The sequence below is a fragment of the Hydra vulgaris genome, chromosome 14 (assembly GCF_038396675.1).
Source record: "Hydra vulgaris chromosome 14, alternate assembly HydraT2T_AEP".
In the NCBI taxonomy this organism is placed as follows: domain Eukaryota; kingdom Metazoa; phylum Cnidaria; class Hydrozoa; order Anthoathecata; family Hydridae; genus Hydra; species Hydra vulgaris.
In genome coordinates, this window is record NC_088933.1 from 31926295 (window position 1) to 31950991 (window position 24697).

At 29.3% G+C, this 24697-nt stretch overlaps 1 protein-coding gene across 1 annotated transcript; it reads right to left on the reverse strand.

The window, feature by feature from the left end:
• Window positions 1-16176: 16176 nt before the first annotated feature.
• Window positions 16177-18742, reverse strand: LOC136091050 (uncharacterized). Its single transcript, XM_065818034.1, has 4 exons — window positions 18586-18742; window positions 18384-18440; window positions 16546-18263; window positions 16177-16446 (listed from the first exon to the last, which is right to left on the reverse strand). The coding sequence occupies exons 1-4, from the start codon at window positions 18740-18742 to the stop codon at window positions 16177-16179; spliced, it is 2202 nt and encodes a 733-aa protein (XP_065674106.1).
• Window positions 18743-24697: the final 5955 nt, after the last annotated feature.

Sequence of the window (24697 nt, forward strand, 5' to 3'; positions counted from 1 at the left end):
AATCGACCGGTAATTTCTTTTTAAGGATACGACTGTAAATCCTATAATAAATTAAATAACATACTTCAGAATATGTTGATGTTTTAAAATAACACTTTTTTATTTAGATTTGGAACTAATTCCTTTGAATTAAAATGAAATTTAAGGATTTATTAATTTGGAAAGTAAAGGTTTACTGGAGAGGGATGTTTAACCATTAGGAAAGCAGGGTCACTAACCTAACTAGTATTTAAATGGAAAGAGCAAAAAACTTAATGTTGAAAGCATCTATGATTATGATGTTTATGAACAGCTGGGATTGAGTTTTATTGTTATTTACAAATGTTGAAAAACATAAAATGATATAAAACTTATGGAATAAGTTATTTTTTATTCATAATGTAATAAAAACCTGACACGTTTTTTAGATTTGATTTTTTCAGATTTTTGGGTAATTATCGGGGCATACCAGGCATAATTTACTTTTTATTAAATATATGATAGATATAATAAACGTATACGTATAGATGTTTGTATGAATGTATTGCTAACTTTATATTTCGTGATCCTACACATTTCCCATTTACAAAAATATTTACATATTATATTTTCCTTACGAATTGCGTCAGTATAGGTCTTAGTGTTCCCGAAACAACGTGATTGCAAAGCACCTGCCTAATTAAATTTCACTTTAACAGCACAAATATTTTTTACCTCTTTTATCTTCCAATCCTTAGCGCTTTAACTATGTTTGTTATATTTTTATGATATAGACACTGTATTTAGTTTTATTAATTTAGTTTATTAGTGCATGTGAAGTGCTTGATATTGTTACTTCATGCAATCTTTTTTTTTTTTTTAAACTATTTTTTTTTTATCTTAAAACTAGGAATACACAATTACCTATCTTATTTTTTAAAATGTTAACTGATACAGAAGCGTAGTGATTTAGCTGCGTCACATTTCAGCAATTTAAGTTTCGTGTATTGGGTTTCGTTTACGTATTAGCGTTTTTTACGCATTTTTTTTTCCTTTTGGTTATATAAGTGATCAATCCTCTAGCTAGCACGTAAGTTCGTCATATACACTGGGTTAATAGCACTTACATAATGTGCTTATCATACTCTCCCTCCCCTTCCTAACAAAGAGATTATTTTTCAACTTATAACAAGTCTCGCTAATTTTCTGAATATCTTTTTTTTTTTTTTTTTTGGATTTTTACAAAAGGATTGTACAATCCATAACCTGTTATTGGAATCACCTCTCCTATGTCTAGTTGATTAGATGGCTCCGTTGGTCAACACGTGGAAACAAAAATAGTAAACATGAAAAAAATATTTTTTGGCAAAAATTTTACTAATAACTATTATTGTTATCATTTCTCTATTTTATCATAATGAGTATTATTATTCTTGCTGTTACTATAATTATTATTATAAATATTATTATTATTTATTGTTGTTATAACTATTGTTATTTTTATTATTGCTATTATTGTTGTTATTATTGTTATTGTTATTATTTTAGCATAGTATAGTATAGACTTTTTATAATTAGCACTATTATTACTGGTATTACAATGATTATTTTTTTCTTTATTTTTATTATTATTGAATTAGACAGGTGTTTACTATTATTATATTAGTACTTATTACTATTTGTAAATATCCTTGATGAAACAACTTTATTTAGAATTTATATATTTATATCTCTACTCAGAATATATATTCATATATATATATATGTATATATATATATATATATATATATATATATATATATATATATATATATATATATATATATATATATATATATATATATATATATATATATATATATATTTATATATATATATATGTACATATATATATATATATATATATATATATATATATATATATATTATATATATATATATATATATATATATATATTTATATACATATATATACATTGATTTGATTTCAACTTTGATAAATAAATGCGCTTCTAAATTAGTTTAAGCATATAACTCGGATGTAAACGCGGATGATAATATTTCATCGATTTTAAAATCGGATTTCCATATCAATTAAATAAATATTTATGTAAAAAGAAAAACATATAATTTCTTGCTTTTTTAAAGCTTATATTTTTTGTCAATACAAGAGAAAAAACAAAATTGTTATAATAGAACTCCAGTTCATGAAATCTCAATAAAGGATAGAGCATTTTTCATAAAAGAACTCCAGTTCATAAAATCTTAATCAAAGAGACAGCATTTTTTGGTATTTGAGATATTTAACTTCTAGACATTGAGCAAACTTAAAGGAGTTTAAATGTTTATAACTATGTCCAGTAATGATGCTTTTAAAAAAATTGGCATGATTGGAGCCAGGGAATATAAAGCCCTGAAATTTTCGCCGCCAACCATCATGATATTTTCCCCCTCAACTATTTTCCTTTTCTCCATAAATTTAGATATCTCAAATACCAAAAAATGCGGATTTATGGAAATGCCTAAAGTTTTAAAGAAGACAAAATAAAAACTAATAATAAAAGGAAGAAAACTGCAAATATATATATATATATATATATATATATATATATATATATATATATATATATATATATATATATATATATATATATATATATATATAATTATATTTAGATGAATAAAAACAACTGATTAGCGGGACTTAAAGTTTCATGCCCGAAGGCAATCATCAGCCGTTAATACAAACAAAAAACGTAAACAAAACGTTACAAAAACGTAAAAAATTACTGTAGAATGACATCTGACGTTATAAACAAATCTACGTAAAAAACAAATCAAAAAACAAAAAACAAAAAGCCGTTATAGTTTACTAGTCCCCTGTGTCAAATAAAGATAATAGGAATTTTTTTGAATGTCGACACTGAGATACGATTTCGTTTTTTTTATTCAGTAGGTTTTTTCCATTATGCGATAAAATTACATATTTTTCGTAGAGACAAAGGTGGCATATTTTTGTTGCTAGATTGTAAGGTTTACAACGTTTGACAATTTTCCATTCTATAATGGGCTTTATGTTTTGGTCTTTTAAGCTCCATATTTCCTTAGATAGTTCTGTGTCATTTCTATATTTAACTGATGCAAATGATTTGAGATGGTTTGCGTATCTTAGTTTAAATGGTGTATTACTAATGCCAAAATATACTTTTTTATTACGATCATGATGACTGGAACTTACGGTTGCTTGATAGACAATATTGTTAGATAAACATTGATTGTTCAAAGGACAAAATGCTTTATCTACGCAGTTACATTGGTTGGTTTTTAATTGATTTTTGTTGTGTAAAATTTTGAAATTATGCGAATTTATGATAGATTTTAGGTTAGGCATGCAACTGTAGCTAATCTTAATAGAATTTCGGTTGAATATTTTATGTAGCTTGTGGCCGGCTGGAAAATGTAAGTCAATAAGGGCTAGAAAACGGTTTCCTATTTTTGTTTTGACGTTTAAGCTGAACGGAGGGTTATACCAAATAATATTACGTTTACGTTGCTTTTTTTGTTGATTTTGACTGGTAAAGTTGTATCTGTAGAGCAGTAGCTAAAGTCTTATATGATTCAAGTCCCAAAGATGAAATGTAGGTAAAGAGCCCTATTTTTTTTTTTATAGCAAAGGGAAATATATATATATATATATATATATATATATATATATATATATATATATATATATATATATATATATATATATAGAGAGAGAGAGAGAAAGAGAGAGAGAGAGAAAGAAAGAAAGAGAGAGAGAGAGAGAGAGAGAGAGAGAGAAAGAGAGAGAGAAAATAACAAAAAATTCCATTCTGAGAAAACGTTTTTTAAACGAGTTTCAAAAAGTTTATAAAAAATGTTGCTATGCAGAAACATTCCTTTCTGAATCATGATCATGAGATAATTGAATACACTTTAGAGATGTCACGATTATTCGGTATTCGTTATTTGGCCGAATATTGTAAACTATTCAAGCGAATACCGAATACCAGATTGTAACGAAAAAAGTGCATAAAGACAGATTTCATATAAGGAATTTTATACATTTTTTATTTTAACAAATAATTGGCACACTTGATAGTTAAAATCTATTGGTGGTAAGTTATGATAAAACTGTTTCATTGTTTGATGATAGCAAATAATTACGAGTTCCTTACAAACTATATATACTTCTAAAAATAACCATTCACTACGTACCCTGCCACCAGCAAATAATAATAAAATTTTGTAATGCTCTGTTAAAATAATTTTTTACGTGTGCTGACCACAACTAGTTTAAAATTCTATAATTAAAAAAAAATTGCAACCTTATACGGTTTACCCTTTGATTTGATGTACTTTGTGGTTAAAATTAGTTTAAAATACCAAGCTGTGCATAGTGTGTTTTAGAGACTGCTCAGTTACTTTTACTTTTTAAAGGCTCCCTAATGTTTTGAAAAAAAATTGAACTAAATATGTTTAAACTCCCTTTCTTCAAAAGTATGCCATGTTGGATCTCAAAAGAAGCAAAATTATATAACAATTTAAAAAAAAATCATTTAATACTACAATTAAAATTTTAGATTTAGATTTAGAATTTTTTTCATCAATAAACAATATTTTAACATCTAGACACTTAACTATTTAAATTTTTATTTTAAACTGGTCTACTATCTAATTTAATCAAACAGTTTTATGTAAAAGCTAATATCATTTGCAACTGACTTTTTCTTCCACCATCTTTATATCAAAATAACTAAGTGTTGTCGAATATTCGCTGCTTCGAACAAACGTCTTGTCAAATATTCAGTATTTGGTTTTCGGAAAAATCACTATTCGTGACATCTCTAATACACTAAATTAAATATAATGAAACAAGTTAAATTTTAGGAATGATAGTATAAATAAGTCAAATTTTAGGACTAACAATATTGTGAAAAATAAAGATAGAGATAAATGTAAAACGTTTGGTAATATAAAAAAATTATGTTTTTTTAACTAGATGAAATGGAAAATTTCAACAGTCTTACACAAAAAGATACTTGATCTGCTAGTGCAAAGACTTTATACCCTTATATATACCCAAGTAGCTTTATACTCTTAACACATTATAAATAACAAATAAAATAGATCTGAGTTTAATATTACCAGAGCACATTACAAAACATATATAACTGGATTATGCAACATGGAATCAACTCTAGTTGCTATTGTTATAGTTGCTATTGGCAGTGATTCTACCAATAATAATGGAGGTAAATATAGATAAATATTTGAAAATAAATACTATGCGCATGTTTGAGGTAGACGGAATTTAAAACATATCGTACAAGTATTGGTACAATATAATTGAGTGGGTAAGAATTTAAAATACATTGTACAAAAGTTGGTACAAAATAATTGATGAGGACAGAATTTAAACAACATCGTACAAGTGTTGATAAATAATAATTGAGAGGCAGAATTTAAAACGCATTGTACAAGTTTTGATTAATAATAATCGAGGTGGAAAGAATTTAAACACATTGAACAAGTGTTGGTAAAACATATTGTAATGCATTATGGTTTGAAGTTTAGGTAAGTTATTTTGACTTTTAGTCTGATAATCATTTTATTGATTTTCAAAATTTATTAATAAAAAATTGTTCTAGCAAATGACTCGATAACCCATACTATGTTATGAAACAGCTGATTGTTGTAGGAAAAATGCATTTAAATATTCACTAAAAAACTGCATTTCTCTTGCTCTGCCTGAATTGTTTACAATCCATTCTGCAGAGTATTGCATTCTACAAGCACTACTTTGCAGCATGCACTACTTTGCAGCATGCACTACTTTGCAGCATGCACTACTTTGCAGCATGCACTACTTTGCAGCATGCACTACTTTGCAGCATGCACTACTTTGCAGCCTGCACTACTTTGCAGCATGCACTACTTTGCAACAAAGGTAATAAATAAAAGGAGCTTAAATAATAAAATTAAATATAGACAATAGAAGAAAACTTTTTAAGTAATCTAACATACAATATAATGAAAAGAAAAAATTTACACTTTTTTTTTTTTGGTCAACGATTGTTGCATATAAGATTCAGCAAAAACTATTAAAAAAGGCAAAGTGAAACTTTGGTATTACATTTAGAATAAGTGCATGAGTGTTATAAATGGAAGAGATATGGAAAAAAAAAATCTGGGTCTGAGGACATGTCCGTTAAAAATGGTATCATAAAAAAGGTCAATTTTTGAAAAGGTAAAACAGCCATACTAGTTTTTTCTTAAGATATCAAAATTTCTTGAGATATCAAAATGTTCCATTTAAAACAGAGGTCTTATTAAAAGGAAGATATGCTGAAAATTTGAGACAAAAGCATAAGTGGTTCTATTGCAACATTGGCCGGCATATTGAAAAACCTCAAACTGAGAAAATGCTAAAATCGTAAAATTATTAAATAAAAAAATCTCCAGACATAATAAATATTACATTTAAGAATTTAAATTAAAAACCTCCTTTTTCCATATAAATTGCCTTTATTTTTTAAGGTTTTGTCACTTTTCTTCAATTTTTTAGCCCTTAACTTTTGACAACACAATTTATTATTTGGCTTTCCTTAATAGATTGACCGTTTGAGGTAGATTTTGTTTATAGCGTTTGAGCCGTTTATTATATAATAGCCAGGAATCATGTTAAGTTGTTCTTAAATCAGGATTGACGATTTCATCCCAATATTAATATTTAGCTACAGCCTCGTAGACACCAAACTTTAGCACTGTAATGGTGCCAAATTTTGTTTTCGGTATACAATTCCAAATTTTTCCATTAAAAGGACTCATTTGAATTTTGTGTTTTGCTGTGAAGACGTTTTTTAAGTTCATCATCTTTAGTGAGGTCCTCAAAAACAGGTCCAGGTAGAAACAGGTAGTGCCCAACACATTCTTATTTAGATACTCGAGTGTCAGAATAAACATCCTTGACAATATTGTAGCTTTTACTATCTTCATCAACCAAAAAGTTAACATATTTTAGTTTATGTTTTTGAATCCATCGCTGGAAAATGCGACTGGCTCCTTTGCATTTCATTCCACTTGCAGAACCAATGAAGTTCATATTACAAATATGTAAATTTTTCCACTTGGCATAAGCAATAGGATTTCTTTTAGCAAGGTTTTAATTTAAAGAGCACCCTCTGCAAAATTAACTCATTACCTCAACATCTAAAACTTTTCCACGGTCCAATGAGAGTGCAGCAACCACACCATTAAATAAGAAAAATCCCCTACGCTGCCATGTCCCATCACACGGTACACCAATATCAAAAATTTCATCTTCATTTTGACAAATTTGTCCTAAATCAGCTACAGCATCAGCCATTGTTTCCTGTGCAACTTCCTCTGTAATATTAGCTATTTTCAAAACAAGTTTATTATAGTTTTTTAGCTTAATTGGTTTTGGTATGTTCATGAGGGTTATAAATTTTTGAATTCCAGAATATCCTATTCCAAGAGTTCTCATAGTGTATATTGTACGTGTGTTTATATCAAAGATTCCTTTTTGATTTAATAATTTAGAAGTATAAAAGTTATTTTGATATTTACAGTTTGAACAAAAAAGCTTTTCGGTATTTTAACTTAAGCTTCAAAACCTTAAAGTAAAAATACCGAAAAGCTATTGTAGACTCTCTTCCTCTACAAGTGTACGTACTCTATGAACAATCCTTTATAGATTTTTTTTCATTTTTATAGGTTTCGTAACTTAAAACAAGCAACTTTTTTAAATTTGGTTGTTAAAGTTTGAAAACATTTGCTTACAAAAAAAAAAAACTGTCAGAGGTTAATAATTACGTCTCAGCTTAATAAGATGCTTATTACTATTTTCGAACAAAAGCAAACAAAATATAATGTAATATAATGTAATATAATGTAATATAATGTAATATAATGTAATATAATGTAATATAATGTAATATAATGTAATATAATGTAATATAATGTAATATAATGTAATATAATGTAATATAATGTAATATAATGTAATATAATGTAATATAATGTAATAGTGTATATTTAATGATTATTTCATTACATTGAAACCATTATAATTAATTTTCTAAAAACTGAAATATTTTTTGAGAGCTATTTTAAATAGTAAATATTTTTCGTACGTCTCTTTTTTTTCTTCTCATTTCCTGCTTTAGCTTTATTTTGAAAAGTAAACACTTTTAGAGTTAGTGCGCAATCAAAAAAAGAGAAGCAACTTAAGTTAGCTTAAAAAAAACAACAACAACTTAAAAACGTAAAACCAACAGTAAACCATGAGAAATCTTACTGGAAAAGTAAAAGCTAAGGAAAAAAAGTAAAGTTATTAAATGCAAAAAGTGTAAAAATAATAACATTTGAACGGGTCATTTCAGAAATACCTTAAGTCAAAAAAAGCAACTTTTGGGAAATGAGAAAAAACATTTAAATAATTCATAAAAAGTGATAATGATTTTCAAAAAATTACCAAATATACTTAATACTAACTAAAACAAAGTTGTATTAAAATTTCGAAAAAAAAATTTACTTTTCATCTTTTTAGGGTTTTTTTATTTAACTGACTTATGTTGTTTCTGAAATGAACAGACATAAAAACCAAAAATAAGTTATTTTTAGGTATGGATTTGTAGAAATAAAGATAAAAAACAACAATTCAGTTTTAAAAACTCATATTTATGTATAGTTAATACTTTTGGTACGAAGAACGAAACTTTTTACAGATAAGGTAGAGTCCATTTTGTGATGAAAATTTGTCGGTAATTTATAAACTACAATGGATCAAACTCTGGACCAGCTTTGTCTAAATTGGGTCAAGTTAGAATCTGGTCATATTCATCTGGAATGTACGGCTTAAGTTTATAGATGTCAGCAATCTGTTGCAATTGCTAATGATTATCAAAAACAAATATTGCAAACGATTGTTCGATTGGGAATTGGTTGCGTAATCATTACAACTTCTATTCGCGCTGATTTATGATTCCAGATTGGACTACGTTAGCTATTACATAAAGTAACACCATAAGTCACTTAAGTTTCTTAAATCAACTGCAAATTAAGCTCGCAGTCAAAGGCATAATGAAAGCCCTGACTAATGTAATTTTTTAAGGGAACATGTATCTACCCTTAGATAACACCATTCTACTAATATTTGTCCAAAAATGGCTTATGGTGTTTTTGAAATGACCCGCTCATTTAGTGAGAATCCAAACTCAACAAACTCGACTTTATAACAAAACAAGAGTCTTGTAACGTGTTTTGTATATTTTTGTAAAATATAATATAAAACTTTAAAATAAAAATTTAAATCTATTTTAATTCATGTATGCTATATAAAAAATATCTTTTAGATTTCCGTTTTTCCCCAATACGATTTTTATTGACATGATTCAGATAATGATATGTGTTTTTGTATTTTCTATGTGATGTAAAATGTCATGATTTAAAAAAAAATTGAAAATCTTAAGAAAACAAAAAAAAAGATATTTGGTTTTTATTGTTTAGTTATCACATTTTGCCGATTATACAATTTTTTTTTATTTAATTAACTTTTATTTCGCTGGTTAAACAACTTTTCATATAAAATAAATAACATCGTAAACTTAAAAAAACCCTTAAAAAACGTTTTTAATTTTTATTTATTTATATAATATATACACATTCACATATACACATACACACACACACACACACACACACACACACACACACATATATATATATATATATATATATATATATATATATATATATATATATATATATATATATATATATATATATATATATATATATATATACATACATATATATATATATATATATATATATATATATATATATACATATATATATATATATATATATATATATATATATATATGTATATATATATATATATATATATATATATATATATATATATATATATATATATATATACTGCTATAATCAGTCAGGGACATAGGGGCTGGAACATAGGGTGCAAAATGGGCAACTGCCCACCCAACATTTCTGCACCGGGGGCAGAGGATATCTTCTGCCCCCACCCCCTCTCCAAAATGTCACTATCCGCAATTCAAAGCAGCGATGATTCTACGCACTCCGAAGAAAAAAACTTTTGGATACAAAAGAATGCAAAAGTTCTTTTTTTTTGAAAAGTATTTTAGCTTATCGATATTTGTATTTAAATTCCTGATGTCGATTTGTATTACCGTGAACTTTCCTATGTTAGTTTGGAGTTCAGCTTTAAAAGTTTTAATAACAAAATATGTAGGGTCAAATACTTTTCTGTTATAAAAGAAAATATCGCCCTCATATAAATCAGTCGCAAAAAAAATATTTTCACTTTTGAAAATGTCAAAACACAACTTTTGAAAGTCTGTTGTTTCAAAGTCATTATCCATGACAAAAAAAGAGAACTAAATTAAGAATTTTTCAATAGAATTCGATTAGTAAAAAAATTTCATTGTACAGAGTTTAGAGTACAGACTGTAAACTCTGGAATAAAATTTAAAAAAGCAAAATTTGTTTTAATGTTTAATCTTGCGTAGCGAATTTGCTTCAGAATTACACAGGAAAGCCATCGAGAAAGCTACCACACTGAATCTCGAACTGCCTAAGGCACAGCGTAGTTCCAAAATTAATGCTCCTGCTCGTTTCTCGCATGGAGCTCAAAGCCGTAATGTAGAACAATTAACTACAGATGTTATCTATAAGAAAATTCTCTTTGAAGCCATTGACCACTCAGTTGCAGAACTGCAACGCCGTTTTAACCAAGAAGGGTTGCATAAAGTTGCAAGCACAGAAGCTATTTTGATAGGTTCATGCACATCCACAAGTAATGCAGCCACACTAGCCAGCATGCCACTGCAAAGTTTGCCAAATAATGTCGATGTTCCTATGTTGCAGTTACAGCTGCAACTGCTTCCACAGTTATTTTAGGACAAGTCACTGCCTAAAGATTTACACCAGCTAGCAGCAGCTTTAAAAGCTTTTGTGTTGTGTTTATCTGTTCCAATATCCGTAGCTGGTTCTGAAAAGTCCTTCAGTGCATTGAGACGGCTTAATTCTTGGCCGCTGTCAACTATGTCACAGGTCAACAATGTCACGGTCGCCTCGCTCACCTCGTTTTAATGCACATTAACAAAGATTACCTAGACAAGGTTGACATTACCGCACTCATGGAGGAGTTTGTGGTTAAAACCCGTGAACGTTCATCCGTATTTGGGCATTTTTTACAGTAACTGTAATTGTTTTTGGTAGATTTTGTTTTGTACTAAATATTTAAATATAATGATTTAAAAAAGAGTTCAAATCTGCATTTAGAAGGGTTTATTATGCCTAAAAAAATTTCAGTGGAATAACGCCCCCTAAAACACCCCATTTAAACACTTCTAGCGCCTTTGGTCAGGGACTCAATGTAGGTAAGGATGATGCGTTTATCATCACAACCTTTTCATAGAGCCCTTTTAGTCATTCATTAAAAAAAAATAGAAAAACACTTTAATTTTTAAAGTAAAATATAAATTCAATAAAGCAAAACTCAGTTTTTTTTAGTGCAAAAAATTGAAAACAAAAAAATAAAACACATAAAAAGAAAAAAATTTTAAAAAATCTGAAAACAAATACTGTAATCTATAATATATATGTCAGGAATTAAGGAGATGCAGATTTAGTTTGTCGTTTAAAGGATGAAATGCTTTTTAGGTCTTTAATATTTTTATTTTGAACAATACCAATATAATAATTATACAATACCAATACAACCATCACAGGCTGCTGCCTGTACTCATTCGCGAGTGTTTGACACGGAAGTCACGGCAGCCATTGCACTCCAGTTAATGTCAAGAAAGAGTCGCAGCACTTTTTGTATCAGAAAATGTGAACAAAGTTATGCAAATATCTAACTTTGTAAACATCAAATTGTTTAATGTTAAAACTTATATCAAGTTTTACAGTTTTACTTTTACTTTAAAATTGAATTGCGGCTGCATTTCCTTAATTTTGATTTAAAGCATTTATTTGCCGTTTTATAAAACTATTGATTGTATTCCTTCTTTGTTTTTTAAGTAGTGTTAAAAATTGGCCGCTTAGTGTGTCCTAGTGGCTGAAGTGGTTAGCTTGGTGCGCTTCCGAAGTACAACGTGAGTGTTCAAATACTGTTTCTTGCATATTAATTATTTTTAAAACTTTTCCAATTTTCTAAGATAAAAAATATCACATTTAAAGTTCTGGTGTTGATTTATAAAGATATACTATAACAAACAAAAGGAAGAGAGATTTTAAAAAGCTTAAAAATGCAGTAAACATCAAAACAGCGATAGAAATTTTCTGCGCATATGCCACGATAGAGATACTTAAGTTACTAACGTGCTTAGCTAATTAGTTATGTCTACACATTCAACACTCATTAAAGATTAACTTTTAATTTGTAGATTAAAACTTTTATTCTTTTTTTTATAGGAAACAAGATTTAACATCTTAACTTTTATTTTCTTTAAAATTAAATAACGGGTTGAGGTTCCTAATAAACTGCGGATTGTCTAGAAAAAAAAATTAATAAAAATTCGATAGAAACTTAATTTAAAAAAATTTATAACTCTGTACCCGTTTTTTTTATATATATATATATTGTTATTTTTTTATATCACTATATATATAGTGATATAAAACTATATATATATATATATATATATATATATATATATATATATATATATATATATATATATATATATATATATATATATATATATATATATATATATATATATATATATATATATATATATATATATAGTTTTTCTATTGAAGTTAGGTATAAGTATAGAAATGGTCAGGGTCCGGAAAGCTTGTCAATAATAATTTTGCTTCATTGGAGATAAAAATTAAAATTTTAATTTGATATTGTTTTTCGATCTGTATTCGTAAGAAAAAAAAAATAAAGAAATGTTTTCTTTTTTTTTTATAACCTTTTTTAAAAATTGTTTTATATAAATATTATTATTTAAAATAAGGTATTATTTCGGTTTCCTTATTGGTTTATTTATTACGAAAACGCTTCATTTTTCAATAAACCGACAAAATATTTTCCTTATGTCGAATTTAACGTGATATTTAAAGCCACTCAAATTACAAATTATATCAAATAACTTTTTTCAAAAAACAAAAGAATAAATAGTTTGATTTGTTTTCTGGTTAAACATTTATAGCATTTGCATTTAAATAAGTGTTAAATTGTATAATGAGGTTGCCAGAGTTACCAGTTGTGGCAACCTCAGAAGTTGCCACAGCTGTGGCAATCTCTGGTAACTCTGGCGATCTCATAAAAATAAATATAAAGAGGTCCTTACGGTCTTAATACAGAGCATCGTGGAAGATCGTTTAACGTGTCCGTTTATGGGCTAGAGCTGGCTTTAATTGGATTGAAATTTATTTTATTGTCATTAAAAAAAGTTGTCTGGAAAATTTTTGTATTTTAATACAGTAATTTTTTATTCATTAAAACATATAACGATTTGGAAATCATCCAGTGGGCACGGGACCTAAAATAAACGTCTTTTAAACGTTAAAAAGACGTCAAAAACGTTCAAAAGACGTTCAAACCGTTCAAAAGACGTTCAATTCGTTCAAAAGACGATTAAAAGACGACTTTTTTTACGTTCCGTGCCCACTGGACAATGATTAAAAGCAATGTAAAAAAAAAATCGCTGTTTAAAGGCAATTTTAAAAATCAAATAGTATCATAATGGTTTTATAACGGCATTCATATATATATATGGCACAGCTAGAACGGATCCTAATAATGCCAACTTAGCTGACCCATGTACGCCACTTATATGGGGTAATAGCGCACACATCAAGATACCCTGTGATGCAAATTTAGAAATTTTTTAATTTTGTCCGCTAAAAGTAACTTAATTTGAATCTTCAAATTAAGTGAAGTTTTGACTTTATCATGCGATAACAAAGAAACCTTGTAAAATAAGAAGCACTATATATAATTTGAAAAATTGGTGTAAATGTAGCATATGGCTGAACCTAACTCTAGATAAAACTTCAGCCGAATTGGTTAACTGGTTAAGAATTTATGACAGTTTTAATTTATATTTTTTAATTTATATATTTATTTTCACAAGTTATTAATTCTCATTTTACAGGTGCTTTTATTGTCGCACTATAAAGTCAAAATTTCACTTAATTTGAACATTCAAATAAAATTATTTTTTGCGAACAAAATTAAAAGATTTCAAAATTTGCATCACAAGGTACCTTGATGTGTATTACCCCGTGTAAGTGGTGTTCTCGGGTCAGCTAGGTTGGCATTATCAGGGTTCGTGCTAACCGGGATGGACTACTATTTACTTACTCAAACAGTTATAATATAGCTGAGTTGAAAACGATCTAAAAATGCGTAATTTTTATAGGTAATTAGATAATTTTCAATTAAATACCGCGTAGTTGTTATAATTTAAAGTTAATTAAGCACATTTCACTTTCAAAAAAAATTATTCAATTATATTGTTTCAAGACGTCATAAGCAATCAAAGTATTGCAAAAAAAAAAAGGAACATTGATAGAAATTATCAAATAAAAACTAAACGGATATGGCTATGAAAAAATAAAAAATTGGTTTAAATACAGAACTATCTCCTCTATTCGAATTAATAAAATTATATGCCGATTCAACTTCATTTTTTTCTTTTTTATACAACTTCAACGGGGAGTCAAAATGTTTTATATATTTTTTAACGTTGCGAACATAATAGCGTTTGAACCAAAACTGATATAAAAATGATTTTAGCACTATCTTGTTGGAAATCTAATTTTAATTCTTATAGTATAACTTTTACCCAGCTAGAACAAAAAGTTAAATCAAAAATCAAAAAAGTAAAAAAAACTATTTTTTCTGATAAAACCGCACACTCGATTACTTAGTTTAGTTTTTCGCAAGTGACTAAGCGCCTATCTTTATCTAATTAACTTAGTGTTATTACCGGTTTAATTAAAAATAAACTATAATGTTATTTGTTAATATAATCATCTCTTACTCATTAAAAACTAATTATTATATTATTTCTCAATATAATCATCACTCACTCAATTCAATTTAACTCACTCACTTTAACATGTCAACTAAAAAAACAAAAGCATACAAAGAAGACGATATACTAGCCGCATTAACTGATATGAAAAAAAATAAAACATCACTAAGAAAAGCTGCATTCAAACATGGCGTTCCAGTCTCAACGCTCAAAGATCGCAAAAATAACAACAACAAAGGCTTCCGTGGTTCAGGTACAACAACGTACTCTCAAATAAAACAGAAAGATTGATGGTGCATATTTTCCAACTACTTAGTGACTGGGGTTATAGTTTAACCCGAAATGAAGTCCTAGAATCTTATTCTTTTCGTTTTCTTCTAATTTGCCAAAAATTTTAAAACGTTCTCTTTTAATTTGCATTTACTAAATCCTACTTCATCAATAAAGAACATTTTATTGACATTCATAGAAAACATAATGTTCATGAATCTTTCTGCATAAGTAGCTCTTTCATCAATAACGTCTTCAGAATTTCTTCTTTCTTGAACCACTATTTGCCGTTTTATTGGCAAACCATTTTTATATTATTTATTAATTGAATAGATTTTAGTTCGTTTAGATCCAAGAATATTTACAATTTCTGATGGAGAATTTCCATTTAAATAAGATTGAAATATCTTTGAACGGTTTTCATTGTTAACTGTTTGATTTGGCATTGCTGTTTATAAGTATTGAAAATGATATTTAAACTTTTTCTATAAACTCTGATCGTATTGAAGAGACAAATATTTTGGATAATAAAATTATTTTTGTTTTCTAAAAAAAAAATTAATGACATTTATAGTTTGATGGCAATTTATTATTGTTGGGATATTTTCTAAAATGTGGATATTTTTCTTTGGCAATTAAAAATAACTAATCTGGTCATTAAAAATAATGAATATAGCAATTAAAAACATGAATGATAGAATGCCATTACAGTGGCGGATTAAGACTTTTCGGGGCCCGGGCTATTTAAAAGTAGGAGGCCCCGTTCCACTAACAACGACAAAAATGAGTAAAACAAAGACTTCTTCACTGATATTATTTATATACAAATTTTATATTTATTTTATTAAATTAAGTTGAGCGATTTTTTTCTGCTTTTCTTCCTTGAAACTCTGCAATCACATCGCTGAAATCCAAAGTTTCTAATAATTTTGACTCAATAGTTAATCTTGCTATATTACTTAAACGACTATGGACCATTGTTGATCGGTGCATTTTCTTAACTCTTTTAAGAGTAGAGAACGATCTCTCAGCCTCGCAATTTGTTATGGGAATAGTTAGAAACAAGCGATATGCTATATAAACATTTGGAAATACATCAATAATATCGGTTTTAACAATCTAATTTAAAACATGCAGAGGAATCAATGTGTTTTCAGTCTCAGATTTATCTTTTTTATGCGGAAAAAAACCCGGAGGCTGCAACTTTAATAATATTACAAATTGTTCTATTTCAAATATGAAACTATCTTCTAAAACATTTGAGTACACTTCTACAATTTTTTTCACGTTAACTTGCAATTCCAAGGTACTAATAGTTAACAGCTTCGATAGAAATCCAAATAACTTATTTACGTGGTTGTAACCATTACTTTTTATAGTTAATTGTATCACAAGTTTGTCAATAATGACAAAAAATTTATTCACTCGAAACTTGTCGGATACGCTTAAAGAATCAACTTGGTTTTCTCCGTTGCTCAATTTTTTAATTACCTTTCTTTTGTTCTTATCCGAATAATAGTCTTTTTCAATAAACGAGCTAAGTTTTTTTGATTCATTCTCAAATTTCGTAAAGTCGTTTCGTAAGTTTTTTACAAAGTCAATTAGTGAAAGTAACATACTGCTTGCTGTATGCAAATCTAATTCAACTTTTTGCAGAAATTTGCTAACTGCATTAAACCTCTTAAGTATGTAATGCCAAAGTACAGCCATGAATGCAAACTCTAGGTTAGTGATCTTATTTAATAAACATAAAGCTTCATGAAGAGTATCAGATTTTTCTTCTGTATCCTCAGCTATATGACATAGCGCTGCATGAATCCCATCAAAATTTTCTACTAAACTTTTTGAAGCATCTGACCTACATGACCATCGTGTATCTGATAGGCACTTGAGTGTAGCATAATTTCCTTTCAATAAATCCCATCTATGCGTTGAAGCTACAAAAAATGAATACAAACTCTGGAGAACGCCAAAATAGTTGATAGAATTGATGCACTCACTGACACTGCACTGCCCTACTAAATTTAAAGAATGTCCAGCGCAGGGGATATAAAAAGCTAATTCACTCCGGTCTTTTAAACGTGCTTGTAATCGCTCTTTTAAACGTGCTTGTAATAAATAAGAATATTTACCAGACATATTGCTTGCATTATCGTATGCCTGTCCCCGAAAATTGGTTATATCAATATCATATCTTTCCAGTAGATCTAAAATATCAGTAATCAAAGATTTACCGTCGTGGCTTTTAATTTGTAGAAAACAAAAATATCGTTCATACACGTGGCCATTTAGATAATAACGAAATATCACAGAAAGTTGATCCACGTGAGCAATATCAGGAGTCGAATCTACGATAATTCCCCAACATTTTGCTTTTTTTATTTCAACAATAATGTGCGTTAAAACCTTTTGAGACATAATATCAATTAGCTCTTCACAAATAGTTTTAGACAAATAGTTTACATTACCTTTGCCTTTATTTGCAAAAGTGTCAATGTGTTGCTTTAAAACTGGATCAAATTGAGTCAACAGTTCTAACATGCCTAAGTAATTTCCATTATTTGACGATCCTATAACTTCATTATGGCCTCGAAATGCTAAACCATTTCCGGCTAAAAAACGAATAACCGCTACTATTCTATTTAAGATTGCAGGCCAATAATTAAATTCCCTTTTAATCTGGCTTACCATATATTCATCGACATGAGTATTTTGTTTTATGAATTCTATCCACTTAATCATACATTGAATATGTTCCTTGATGTTTTCGTGGCCGAAAATAGTTTCTTTAGCTTTTTTCCAATTGTAAAAGCCACTTTTGACAAATACGTTGTCGTAATCGGTTGAAAACAACTTACAAACATAACAAAATACACATCCAGTGGATTCAGAAAACATTACCCATTTTCGGTCACAATTTTTGCCATTATTCATCACTTTTTAAAAACATTTAACCGAATATTATCTGTACTGGTTTTTGAACATCCGCTTCGAAGATTCGAAATTAGAGTCTTTATTTTGAAAAATAGCATACCCCTTGTTTAAATACTTCATACGTTCATTTTCCTTTAATTGTAACGGCCATAAAGCAGGGTCTTCGCGTAGAATAGTATCTAGGAAAAAAGATCATGATAAATAAGCCTAATAAAAAAATAATAAGTGACAATTTATAGAATGAAAATATTAACTGCCTAAAAAGTAAATTGTTTGTTTAGCAGATGTTAGAGGTGTCATTAAAGATAGTAAAAATTGGAGTACCTGAGTCAAGCTCATTATTATGCATTGTAGATTCAACACTTTCAACTTCTTGAATTTCATTTGAAGGACCTTGGCTGGCTACCTCATTTTCTGTGTTATTGTTTTCATCTTTTCTTTCATTGTTTTTATTATTATCTACAGTTTGTGGAAATTGCATATTAGTTTGGTTTGATAAAAAAATTTTGTCATTTTCGGAAGTTTAGCTACCATTTCCTCTCTCTCTTTCTTCAATCTTCTTTTAGACGCTCCACTTTCATATTTTCTTAGCATTTTAATTATAACTGTATAACCTGAAAAGTGTTAAACTGTTCTTTTTTTCTCTTTCACGGATATAGCGCTTCAGCTATTAAATGCATTCACACAAGAACTCTTTTGTGCGGAAGTACAAAAGAATTGTAGAATTGCAATCGTTAATGCATTTTCAATAACAATATAATTATTCAAGTCATTAATAACACTGTACAACTATTTTTAACTTTTTGAAAAAAACAAGAACCAAATTAGGTTATCTTTTTTAATTCAGACGTGCTGATTCCAAATATGTAATCAGTTATGCTGTAGCACGTCAAAAAATTTTGTATTAACGATTTAAAGATGTAACGTAAGATGCATTTTTCTATACATATGAATAAGTGTATGAACATGTTTATTATCACTTTTAACACAAATTGTTTACTTGTATTTAATTGTATTTAGCCTGGCGTTTGAATGCCGCATCGGGTTCATCGCGCTGCAAATTCCAGCAGTAATCTGCAAGCATGGCGGGGCTCCAGCTTCCCTTGTATCTGCTTTCCATTGTGGCAATACTCTGATGAAAGCACTCGCCAATTTCATCATATACATCTCCATTGACAGAGAAGAAGGAAAGATGGAAATGTAGAAAGTGGAGCTTCAGCGACATGTTACAACCCAGTTATTGATAGGATGCAATTAATCTGTCTACCAAATCAGCGTAATTTGGTGCAATATGTTTTCCAAGAAATCCCTTGCACACCCGTTTGAATGCATCCCATGCTGCAAGTTCATATTGATCCATCGTTCCCGAAAACGTTTTATCCAGCATCAGTTCTCGTATTTGGGGCCCCATGAAAATGCCCTCTTTAATTTTGGCGTCACTGATTTTAGGAAATTTGGTCTGCAAATACTGAAATGCTGGTTTGTCGTGATCTAACGCCTTTACAAACTGTTTCATGATTCCAAGCTTGATGTGAAGATTGGGCAAGATAATCTTCTCTTTATCCACAAGAGGTTCATGAATGACGTTATGGGAACCAACCTCAAATGTTTCTCGTTGTGGCCAACATTTCCTCATATAATGTTCTGATTTCATCCTGCTATCCCATTTGCAGAGGAAACACATGTACTTAGTAAAACCAGCCTGCAATCCATTTAGTATAGCAACAACTTTCCAATCTGCACATATGGACCATCTGTGATCTCTGTATTTAATTCTATCCAGAAAAAGTGATATATTCACATAGCTTTCCCTCAGGGTTACCGAATGTGCTATGCGAATGGAAGGCAGCACATTTCCAGTATGCAGTAATACTGCCTTAATACTATAAAGTGATGCGTCAATAAACAAATTCCATATAGAGGAATCGTATTGTATTCCTAGATCATTAAACAATCCACTGATGTCATTACAGAAGCAAAGTTCTTCATCCATAGAGAAGTATTGCTGCAGTTCCCGTGATCGCTTTCTAAATGACGACACTCTTGCATCACCAGCGAAAAGATGCCACTCCTGGAGACGTGAAGCCAGCAATTCACTCTGTTGCTTTGTTAAATACAAATCTCGAATGAGATCTTTCAGGTCAGATCCTGTTATGAAGTGGGGTTTTCGCTCTGTATCTTCTGGCAACTCGTAACTATCATCGTCATCAGTATCCTCGTCTGAATCAGAACTGTTCGTGTTTGGGATTTCCGATGGAGGTTCAGGAACAGGGAGTTCAGCCGAATGAGGAACAGGACGAATAGCTGAAGGTAGATTTTGGTACACTATAGCTTTCTTACCCTTAGAATTGCGACCTGATATGTTAACACAACAGAAATAGCAATCTGAGCAATGATTTTGGGGTTCACGCCACACCATTGGCACCCCAAATGTTGGTCCTCCACCAGTCCTGTTCGCCCACGACGATAGTGAACTAGCGCACCTCACACAGCATGCATGAGGCGCCCAGTTCTTATCCTGGTCGACGACTTTGCAACCAAAGTATAGTTCATACAGTTTTTTCACATGTGGTGTCAATCTTCGTCTGCATCTCTTTAAAGTCAGTTCGCCACAAATGTAGCAAAAGTTGTCGGCTTGATTTTTACAAGTTCTGGGCATTTCTTGTTTCAATATACACTGTATTATATCTATATATTACTTGGCTAACTGTAGTTTATCTAAAATAAAACAGACTTACATTTAGTCTAATACAAGGTTAAACATATGCAAATAGGTATATGATAAAGAAATGCTAATAAATAAATCATTAACAACTGCTAATAAATATATTAAAAATCACATTGACAACTTTCATAGTGAAAATCGAAAATTTAAAAATGTGAATTTAACAAAAATTGGTGGGTCACACAACACAACAGACATCATTTTCGTAATCTCCAAATCAAAATAAATAAGGTAGTGTTAATGGCATTTCCGTTTTTTTTTCGTTGTTGTACAGTGTAATTTTCTGAAAGGAATTGTTTTTGTAGCAATTTGTACAAATGTTACATTCAATTATTGCTATAAGGCGCTGCTACCAATCTAGTAATTTTTTTTTCGTAGAAGTAGTTGCGCTCCTTCGTTGCAAAAGACCGGAAAAAATATATAATGCAGCGTTTTTGTTGACAGTTATTTTATTTTTGTGCTTTTGTTTTCAGATAATTTAGTAAATTTAACTTTGGCTCTTTTAATTTAATAAAAGATTTAATTTTCAGAGTTAATAAAAAATTATTTACTTTGAATCAGGGCCCCTAAAATTGTGGGGCCCGGGGCAATAGCCCCCTCCCCCTCCCTTGATCCACTGTGTCATTATCTAATGGAAACATTAGATAAAATTCAAACAATTCGTAGAGAACTTTATCTAAAACTTATATATATATATATATATATATATATATATATATATATATATATATATATATATATATATATATATATATATATATATATATATATACAGAGGGGCCAACATACATAGCACACTTTCATGACCAGTTGGTTTTACTTTTTGATGCCAACTTTTTTGTATTTACAGCAATTGCTGTTTTTTTTTATAGCATCAACAATGTTCACCTTTTAGAACGGAAATACTCATTTGACATTTATAGCTGTCAAAATTTCTTGTTTTGAGCATTTAAGCGGTAGTGTTTACCTTTTGACGGTCATTTTAAATAGCACACATTTACTTTTTATTTTAAAAAAACTTAATTTCTTTTATTATATCAAAAGATAATCATTCTATTCAGCATTTAAACAAGTAATTCATTTGGCAAAAAAAAAAATTCGTTATCTATCAACTATGGGACGAGGTAAACATGGAACAGATGTCTTTCGAGGAAAAGTACAGGCATTTCGAGATCTAGGATCAAGCCATTCTGAAATAGCTCGAAGATTGAGTTGTTCTTGTACGATAGTTATCAATGCTATTAATTTATTTAACCATACTGGTTCATTAAGCAACAAAAAACGCAAGTCTCGCGAACGAAAGACAACCCCCAGAGAAGACGCAGCCATTGCCCGTATTGCTAAGCTGAATCCTTTTGTTGGCGCACCAAAAGTTAAAGATCAATTTGCTCAAAATTTAAAACTTGATCTGTCTGTCAGCACTGTTAAAAGTCGTTTACACGAAAATAAGCTATTTGGAAGGGTTGCCCGAAAAAAACCATTGATCTCAAAACGTAATCTCGTCAGCCGTTTGAAGTTTGCAAAACAGCACGTACACAAAGATTTAAGTTTTTGGCAAAGTGTGCTTTGGACTGAGGAGTCTGAGTTTAATCGTTTTGGGTCCGACGGAAAACAATATGTTTGTCATCCCCAAAACCAAGAACTCAGCCCTCGCTATACTCTTAAGACCGTAAAACATGGTGGTGGCAATGTGATAGTTTGGGGCAGTTTTTCATGGTGTGGTGTGGGCCCGTTGCATGGAATTCAAGGGACAATTAATCAACACATGTACAAAGAAATACTAGAAAACGTCATGTTGCCATATGCCGAGGAAAATCTCCCTTTGGTTTGGAAATTCCGACAAGACAACGACCCTAAGCAGACCGCCAAAAGTGTTAAAATGTGGTTTAACGCTAAGAAGATTGATGTATTGGAGTAGCCCGCACAGTCACCAGACCTAAATCCGATAGAAAATTTGTGGGAGGAAGTTGACAGAAACATAAACCGGTCAACTGCAAAAAATTTAGACCGACTTTGGATTGAAATAAAGGCTGCTTGGGACGCCATTACGCCTGAACGATGCCAAAAATTGATCTTGTCAATGGGCTGTCGTTGTCAAGCAGGTGGCCGTCTCTAGAAAAAAATTTGGAGGAAAAATGATTTAGAAGCCGTCTCCTGTGTCTTATGCCTCCCAGCTGTCTGCGGCCGCCAAATTGAAGGCAAAAATGTTTGCCTCCAGCCGGCGGATGTAGTGAAAAATAATTTTACTTATTGTTTGCAAGTTAACGAGCAATTTAAATATTAATTAGAAACAAATATTAAAAAATTGACATCAAAGTTACGTTTCATATGATTTATTGGAAAAGTTTTGACTATTAAAAAAAGTTCTAATTTTTTTAATTAACTATCGAGAAAATTAGAAGCCTAATATTTAAAAGAAAAAATTAAAAGTTGAAAATTTTACTTCCATGCCATTAGCAAAAAAATAATTTCAACAGAAAAAATTTTACGTGATTTTGATTCAGATTTTGATCAAAGATTTTTTGAACGAGTTGACATCCTAAGTTTTTTGTTCATTTTGTTATTTACTTTTACTTATATTCTTTTTTTAATAACACTGATCAACAAATAAAATTTTATTGTGCAAATCTTGTTAACTAGGTGGTTTTTTAAAACAAATTAAATATGCTGATTTCAAATATGCAAACCATTTTTCACCATCACGTCAAAGTTGTAAAGATATTTGGGTTCAAATCTTTAGTATTTAAGGTAAAGTCCCTAATATTGTCGAAAAAAAAGTTATTCAAAAGTATGTCAACCTGGGTCTCAAAAGAAGCGTATTTTCATAGAGATTTTAGAAAACATAAATATTTTTCCTTAAAATTTATTGACAAAAAAATTATGTAAAAAAATGCTAAAGACTCTTAAAAAAATTTCAACAGAATGTTATTCAGCAATAATACAAAAAATACTTATTTTTATTACAAATGAATAACATTTTTAATAAAAATAAGTATTTTTTCGGCTTCGTTGTATTTTGCTTATAGTTTTTACAAATTACAACGACAACAACAACAAAATTCAATATCTATAAAACGTTAAAAAGTATTGACTCCCTTCTTTTAAACGTTCAAAAGTTTAAAACGTTTAAAAGTTAAAACTTTTAAACGTTCAAAAAGGTTTAAATAAACTTAAAAAGTTTTAAAAGGTTTAAATTGAGCTTGAAAAGTTTTAAAAGGTTTAAATTTAGTATTTAAACGGTTTCATAGCTGCAGTGACGATTCTTTTTACGTTTCCAACCTTTAAAATGCATTTTTTGTATACATTATTTGTGGGTATATATACATTTTTTCTAAATATATCCTAAAAGAGGCGGGTTTTATCATTCACGGAGAAAGAGGCTTTTTTTTATGTTTAGTTTACATTTGTTGTAATAGTAAATAAATTACTTTTACAAATACAAACAAGAAGATTGTACTGATCTTATCTTCAAAACCATTTACAATCGTATATAAGCCACATCAACAAAATAAAACGTGTTTTACAATACAAGTTCCAAACTAGTATAGGTGAGAGTGGCGAGAAGTGGGACGTGGGACAAGTGGGACAGCCTGAAATTTCTAATTAGGAGTGGTGCCTAAATACTGTTATCTAATGTAAACAATTAAATTTCTTCCCCTCTATTTAACAGAAATTGCTTTGTTTCCCTGAGTGCGCTAGAAGCTCTAATTT

Bases quoted from the DNA above. Each gene is read 5' to 3' on its own strand.
- LOC136091050 (XM_065818034.1), bottom strand. From the start codon at position 18,742: ATGCAATTTCCACAAACTGTAGATAATAATAAAAACAATGAAAGAAAA. The intron at 18,441-18,585 runs GTACTCCAATTT...CTTTTTTCCTAG, and splicing joins TAATAATGAGCTTGACTCAG to ATACTATTCTACGCGAAGAC. The intron at 18,264-18,383 runs GTATGAAGTATT...GTTTTTAAAAAG, and splicing joins ACAATTAAAGGAAAATGAAC to TGATGAATAATGGCAAAAAT.